The sequence below is a fragment of the Mesitornis unicolor genome, unplaced genomic scaffold (genome assembly GCF_000695765.1).
Source record: "Mesitornis unicolor isolate BGI_N332 unplaced genomic scaffold, ASM69576v1 scaffold1108, whole genome shotgun sequence".
Lineage (NCBI taxonomy): Eukaryota > Metazoa > Chordata > Aves > Mesitornithiformes > Mesitornithidae > Mesitornis > Mesitornis unicolor.
In genome coordinates, this window is record NW_010200996.1 from 55,305 (window position 1) to 63,534 (window position 8,230).

The window sequence follows — 8,230 nt, forward strand, 5'->3', positions numbered from 1 at the left end:
GACGCCATAAGGTCTTCCATCCAGTGCCCGAGGTCTTTTGGGCGCTCAACCCTCTGCTCGTAAGAGGTGGTTTCAGCAAAGCACAGCTCTGACCCAATTTTACTGCTGTTTTCCTTTGAGGTATGACCCAATTTGAAGCAACAAGTCTTCCCTAATAACCAGGGCTGCAGCATAACCACAGGAGACATTAACATTCAAGGGAGTTGGGAAGGTTTTCTTTAAAAAAAGATGAGAAAACACACAGTACTATGTATGCATGAAGAGGGCAAGCTGCACTGCCAACCTGGTTATCTCTGGACCGTAGACTTGTTGTGTGCACTCACCCAGACGCTGGCTGCCTTCCAGGATAAGAAAGGGTTGATTGGAAGAGATAAAACTGATTTTAACGCGCAAGTACTTGTTCACATGAACATACATCACTACAGAGAATCCAGATGCGATACATCAAGCCTGCAATTATTTTGTTTTGCTGGATCCTTTGTTACTGTTAGAAAACAAAACAGCTTTTCCACCCAAGGTGGCCACTGTCTGGAGACAGAAGGCCAAGACTCTGCCGGCTTCTCGTCGTGCTGTGGTTTGCTGCTGATGCCCTCCAGATACTGCTTCCTTTAGCCTCCCCAGAATTACGTGAGAGATGAGATGTGGAGCTGTCCTGAACCCTGCTTTTCTTCATAAGCTGGCAGCCCATGGCTCCTGCAGGGTTCATGACCAGTCAAGGGAATCAGGAGTGTCCCACAGCAAGAAAACAAACGTTGCTCCAATTTCTCATGCAACTGCCGCAGACGCTAGGAAGCAATGGGGTTCCTGTCTGCTAACACAGCCACACCAGTTGCACCATGGATCTTTCCTGCTGCCTCAAAACCTTGCTTCTCCAGGGGTCCCACCACCACTGACCTCTGCAGCTCCCATCTCAGCGCAGGTCACAGCGAGTGGAGCCAGAGCAGATGTGCTTCCCAAGAGCTAGCACGGTCTTCCAGCTGGGAAGGTCACAGGGAGGAGATATCTGGGTGCTGCTTTCCGTTGTGGTATTTGGAAATTATACGTTCATATCTGACCTCAAAGTCTCCATTTTTCTCCTTCTAGACAGACTCGATGAACACATTCTGCCATGCAGCCCCGGGTAAGAGAAAAAACATCAAACACAGTGGGACATTGCTAATGACAGACTGTGCTAACGATAGATACGCCCATCTATTTGTAGTCCCACCACATGGTCATGCCCGAGTACGGTCAAAGCTTGCATCACAACAGAAATCCACTTACTTCAATTCCCTCCCAAGTATGAGGGAGAGATATTGGCTGTGCTGCACAGGAAAGTTTTACACACCAATTGTTTATGATACCTCTAAACAGTCAGCCTTCCTGAGTCTACTCGTTTCTCCAGCAAAGTACCCAAATATCTTAATAAAATTTGATAAAGAGGATAATCAGCATCTCCTCCCATCAAACCTCTGCATCACCAACACCTCCAAAACCCACAGGGGCCACCTTGGTCTCAGGACACTGTCAGACCACACAGTAACTTCTCATCTTCCCCCACACATATCCCCCATTTGGATTCTCCTACTGAATTTTCTAGTCAAAGGGCATTTACTGACTCTGAAAACAAAACCAATCTTGTTCTCTGCCTCAGTAGCACATAATGTCAAGGGTTCATGTAGAAAGGGCATGGGATGAAAGAAGACCAGAGGACACCAGAGGGCTGGAAACACTTCACTGTTAGGCTTGCTGCCCAGCTCCCGGCTCTCCCTCAGCTGGAGGGAGTCTCCTTTGGTAAAACAGGATTAACATCAAATTTCATACATCTTCACTAAAGACATGCAACAAATAAGCTCATTATTTCAAATATATTTCAGATAAACACACTTACTTAAAAAAAATAATATCTCCTTGTGTTGATTTGCAAAGTGTATTCTGTGGAAGGCAGTGTACAGAGAAGACACAGCTTGAGAGCATCTTTCTGCCTGAGGGAGAAGATACTGATCCACACCTCTGCTCACAGTGCTTTCCTGGAGCTCGGCCTCATTACAAGTGGCAATTGCTGGACACACACACAAAGCAATGAAATCCCTAATGTCATCACCCTGGGACATGGCTCCCTTGCCAGCACCAGGTCACCCTGCTCTCTGGGAGGCCTGTCTCAGAGCAGGATCTGCTCACACCAAGGAGGTGTGAACCCTGCAAGGTTGTAGGCTGTCATTAGCAACATCTGCTGTGGAGAACCCACCACTCCTCTAGGCACATTGCAAGGTCTCAGTTAAAAATATCCACCTTGGTAGGTGTAGTTGGGCAAATCCAACCTGAAGCTACAGACCTTCCTGCTGCCAGAAGTCTTCCACACCACCACAAGGTTATTAATGAATGTTTCTGCATCTCAGGCAAGCTGAACAGACAGATCATCCTTAACCCCACCAAGGCACATACCCACACTCCTGCAAGACCTCTGTCCACTCCTCTCACGGTGGAACAGAGATGTACCACTGCACCAGAACTCCTGCCCTGTGTCGATGCAAGAAGCCACCTCTTAGGAAAACAGATGCATTTTCATGGAGATACCACTGACACTGCATTCACTGCTATGGCAGCTACCACCAACAGTATGGTCACAGATGCCATCAGCAAGACAAGCACCACTTCCTAATCATGAGGACCAAGTGGACACCAGCAGAAAGCTGGGTACCTGCCATGTGCCTCTTGCGAAGGAGGAGCACTCAAGGGTCTGATCTCAGCCAACAAACAGACATCTGTTGATACTGGTGGCTAAAGAGGTGTAAAGTTAGGAATTCAGCCCATAAATCCACACATTAGAAATACTCTATACACAAGAATAAAATGCTGCCACACTGCAGGTGAAAGTTGTTTTCAAAGCTTTATTCCAATTCCTGACGAAGCTGTTCTGCTGTCAAACCACCTCACAGGATCACAGAACATTAGGAGTTGGAAAGGACCTCAAAAGCTCATCCAGTTCAACCCCCCTGCCAGAGCAGGATCACCCAGACCAGGTCACACAGGAACGTGTCCAGGTGGGCTTTGAATGCCTCCAGAGAAAGAGACTCTTCAGCAGCTGGCAGCTCACAAAAACCTTCTGGCACTACATGAGGATTTCCACCTCTTCCAAAGAGAGCTCCATCAGCCTGTGGACAGCCAGGAAGGTCACACTGGTCCTGCCCTGGGTATGGCCCCTGTTCAGGGTAGAAGACCATCCAGTCTCCCTAAAACTCTCCCTAATAGAAAGCAAAACGGCTGTCCTCCTTGGCCATGGGAAATTCTATGTGCATGAAGGATCTTCTCGGTTTTATTTTTTTAATTTCTTTTCTAATGCTGAAGGCACATCATTCCTACAGCACAGGCTGAGCTCAGGGGACTCCGTGTCAGCTGGGCAGCTTAAAAACCACCGTCTGATGAACCATGAGCATGAGGCTTTGCTCCATTTATGGCAGCACTCCTTACCCTCCCTTCCAGTTGGAAACTACATGTTTTCCAAGAGAAGTATAAACAGTAAATGATAGCTTCCTATAGCAGGAAATGCCTTTTTAATCTGAAGTGAAAAATCGCACAAACATACTTAAATCTATTACAGGTAACATTAGTCATTTGTGAGTTTTATAAGGAGCACTCATTTTGACTGGATAATTTGTGATTTGTATTGGGAACCTTTAGCTATTTAATTCCAATGGAAAGCGAGTAAACCTCTAAGCCTTCATTTTGTTTTGAAACATTCTAAAAAATAAGTGTATTTGGCAGGCCATTCTAATGTATAATCATTGAACAGACATTTATGAAAATGAAAGGTGGATGTTATTGAAATGGAAGGCTTCACCCAAAGGAGATTTCGACTCTGTGCTACTCTTGCTTCAGTCAATAAACCTTCATTGGCTTGAAGGATCTGACCCAGCACGCAGCCTGCATGAGCATTGCAAGGTGCAAGCAAGAATCCAGACTTAACATAAGTGAACTGAACCCACTTATCACATCAGGGATCTTTTAAAAATAATTTTGTCTCACTGGTTTTTTAAAAACACAGAATAATTACACGGGCCATGGGGATGCACCAAGAACCAAACCTAAGGGCCCATCCGCTGCGGAGCCAGCTGCAAGCCTTCCCAAGCAAAGCTGACACAAGAACACACCAAACAGAAGAGGACCTACCTGTTCACAGAGAGCAATAGCTGGTCCATGCATGCTTTGATCTTGTTTTGTGCTTCTAGGTGTGTCATGTTCTCCGTGCTCTCTCCATTAATAGCCAGAATAATATCTCCTGGGCACAGGTCTGCCATGGCTGCTTTACTGCCAGGGTTAATCTAGGTAGGGAGAAATAAAAGGATTACTTAAAACAGTGCTTAGTTTTAAAAAAGTGCAGTTTCTTGGAATGAGCAGCAGATAAAGAGAACAATTATTTCTAGAGAAGATGTGTTTTGTCTATGCCAATGGCATCTACCAGAGATTGGATGTCAGAGCCAGGGCTCTCAGGTCAACCCCAGTTCTCCAAGAGCCATACACTACAACAATCCTCTTTTAAAGCAAGGGATTTCTGTCAACCCCCATCAGCATGCGACCAGGTCCTCTCTTCAGATTCATCTCTTGCTTAAAATAATGCAATACTCTCTTTCAGGAGAGATGTTTTAGATTCCTTTGGCTTGCAGGCCTTAAACCGTGCTGTGAGAGTCAATCCCTCGGGAGCACATGCAACCCTCCTCTTTGGCTGACTACCCAATTAGAAGATGAGGGCAGTCACTCTAATTCCTTCCTGCGAGAGCTTACATTTGACATCAGTTTTTCCTGACCGTCATTCAAATGACTCGTCTCTTTCTAGCATGGGGTAACACACAGCTCGTTAAGGCTCCACAACTCTTTCCTTCTGGTTTTGTAGGAATGCCAGAACCTTATAAAACTTGTAACTTCTTTCCTGCGGAACTAATGACAGGTCCAGGTACTGCTTGTGGTCAGCCATGACATCAGTCCTGCAGCCCTTAAAAAGAGTTTCCTGAGAAATTACCATTTCATTTACATCAGCCCAAATGTGGTTTTAATTTTTGTAATAATATAAAATGATGCAAGGTACAGGCAGGACAGGTAAATGTGTGTTTAAACTCTTAATAGCTACCTGCTTGCCCTCCAATTTCCTCTTCAGTCATTTGGAACATCTACTAATGGCCCACTAACCAACCATGTGGTTTATTGAGTGAGAAAGCACAGCAAATCCGACTTCTGGTCATTCGTATCTCACCGCACGCAGAGTGCGATAGTGTTTGATTCTGTTGATTCATGATTTACACAGGTATAATCCCCCATCACAAGCAATGGGTTTCTGCTCCATCACACCCTGCTCGGTAAAACAGCCAGTGAGAGGCACCCAGCGTAACATGGACCTGCTGCGTCGCTCCCCTTGTGATTACAGCCACCACACCACCAAAACACAAACCTGAAGGTGTTCAGGGAGCTCCAAACCACTTTTTGTATTTAAGTAGAACTGGCAGCCTGAATTAAGCCTTTTGTTGCATTGTCAGAGTAAATCAACATTTACCATTTGCTTTTCAATAGTTTTAGCCCAGGCTATTTTGCTCTAAAAAACCTGTCCAGCCTCCTTCTCCCCTGTGACTCAGCTCCGAGCAAACAAGGGGAGGTATTTCTGAACATAGCACACATTGGCCATAAAGCTCTGACACAGGACATTTCAACCCAGGATCGGTTTATTTTTCCTCTGGCATCCATTTGTCCTGTTGGTTTTCTGAATCTGTGTAAGACGACATGGCATTCACAGAGCATCGGGCTCCTACTGCGTCCACAGAAGCTGCCAGACCCACCAGAAAGCCAACCAGAAGCTTGACCAGCACCTCCAAGGAAGCATCTCCTTGCACTTGCCCATCGTTATATACTTCCCTTGGTGTCCACCCTGCAGCCCCAGCTGCCAGCAGACTTTTGGACTAAGAGACCTCCAGTTTGACCCAGGACAGCTGTATTTTGTTCTTGTCTATTCAATGCTGTCTAGATGTCTGATGGATTTTTCTCCCTGCACTGATCTTAACCAGATTGTAGCTTCCCTGGAGAATAAGCTGTTCATAAATGGGGCTGCTAGCTTTTTCCTATTTTTAGATTCTGGTTTATTTCAAATTATTTTGGCAGTATCGTCATATTAGCATTTTATGGTAGCTGTGGAGATGACTGAGGGCTTGAAATGGAGCTGCAGTCCAAGAACTCATTAGTTTGAGATACAGCAACGGTGTCACAGCAGCTCAGAAATCAGTACTGTAATGTTTGCCAGGTCCAAAGTTTGTATTTTAGTGAGTAATGTTTAAAATGCTTCAAACCAAGTTCTCCTAACCCAGCTGTGCAAAGCCTTTGACTCCAAACACGCCACAGAAAAACCTGGTTATGGGTCAGGGCTGAATCCAGACCCACAGAGCCTACTGCAAAACCAGGATCTGCATAAGGACAAGGATCCAATTTTAAAGATAGTTATTTTTGTACCAGAGTCTATGATTGGAGTGAAACATCCAAGGAACATCCAGTCCTCTGTTGTCACACAGAGATGAACAAACACACAAGGAAGGAGCAGGAGGGATCTGGGCATCTTGTTCAGGCATCCATCGAGCTACACAAGCAGCCAGCACCCATAACCAGCAGCAACTGGTTTTGTTCAAGTGGTAAACCTTATTTGTCATTATTAGCCCATTCTCCAGGACTACGGCTGAGTGACCTAACTACAGCTGCGTACATTGCCCACGGGTGCAAGATCTCTCTGGGGCAGACACGTTAAAGCCAAGCTGTCCACAGAGGTCTGGGGACAGAGCTTTTACCAGAGGCACTCACTCATACCATGAGGAAGAACTGCAGTGCGTGCGATGTGAACAAAATGGGCACAAATTCAAGAGTAACCGGATAAGCCATGAAGTTAAAAACCCTGCAAAGAAAACATGCACCAAGCCACTCAAGGTTTCTGTTCTTCACAAGGACCCTCCAAAGGAACCAAGGTTTGAGAATAGGATAGGCTTAAGAGAAACAGTGATAAGATTTTGGGGGTTGTTTCTGTTTGTTGGTTTGCTTTTGGTTTTAAATTCTCCATCAGTGCTAAGAACAAACCATTTTAAAATCAAGGTTGAGTAAACACAGACCAGAATGGACAGATTTGTAACTCAGAGTGGTGAGAGTGGTCTCCTCACTGCACGCTGCCTTTCTACAGGCGATGCTGAGTACCCAAAAGCTGAGTCTCAGCCCACACAGTGGGGCCGAACACGGCCTCTGTCCCTAAGGGCCTGCTGCACCCAATGTGTGCCATGTCTCATCTTGCCCATGCTGGGTGCCTGCCAGGATTTGGGCTGTTTGGCTGCTTTTTCTCCAGCAAAAAGCTCAGGAAGGGCAATTAAGTCTTAGCAAGAAGCCAGCCCAGTGCCACTTGGCCCCATGCACATGGTCGTATTTCAGGGCTGGCGCAAGGGTGGAGCATGGCGGAGAACCCCACACATGGATGGGGTGGTCTGAGCCCTCGTGCTGTTGGCAGCTCACGGGGTCTCCCTCCCTGCAAGGCACCCACGTTCCAGAGTCTTCTGCTTGTGCTGCGGAGTGACAGCAACTTTGATACATGTTCAAAGCAGCCAAGTGTCTGGCACAGAGAACCAAACTCATAGCAAACACTGCAGGCTTAAAGAAACATAAATATTTTTATTAAAGTTCCCCTAAACGTTTTTCTATTTTCAATGAGAAAAGATCCCAGCCTCATTTTGAAGCTTTGAGCTTCCAAAGCCTCAACATTACACAGCATTGATCTGAGCACTGATGTGAGCTCCAGGCCACCAGTTAACTTGTCCTGCACTTGACGATATTTTCCCACCAACATAAGTCTAAAGCAAACTGATGGAGCCTTGGGGTGAAGTGGCACAAGACAGCTTAGAAACCCACAGAGCTTGCCCACAAGATGGGAGAGGACCTTCTTCTTGCTCTTTTCCACTCCTAAATGCCATCCGTCTTCCTCCCTTATGGCAGCCCTGGTGCTCAGCTGGTTTTTAAGCACAGCCCAAGATGCAACTCAGCAGAGGTTAACTGTTTTCCAAGAGTGAATCAAAGCAACTCAGATTAATGGGTCCAGTGTACTTGAACTATCATCTCGGACCATGGGAGGGCTGGCATTAGCTGGTGGTGAGCTCTTCATGAGATGATTAAGCAGATCCCACATAGCATGGGATACGTGAAATACCCACAACCCATCACCTCATCACTTGTGCATCTTCAGCAG

General features: G+C 46.1%; 1 protein-coding gene across 1 annotated transcript in view; it reads right to left on the bottom strand.

Moving 5' to 3' along the window:
• PDLIM4 (PDZ and LIM domain 4) overlaps positions 1-4,295 on the bottom strand; it is a 35,627-nt gene extending 31,332 nt beyond the window's left edge. Inside the window, exon 1 of the mRNA XM_010189914.1 lies at positions 4,150-4,295. Coding sequence (XP_010188216.1) covers positions 4,150-4,277 — 128 coding nt within the window. The 5' untranslated portion in view covers positions 4,278-4,295. The remainder of the gene's footprint in view (positions 1-4,149) is intronic.
• Positions 4,296-8,230: the final 3,935 nt, after the last annotated feature.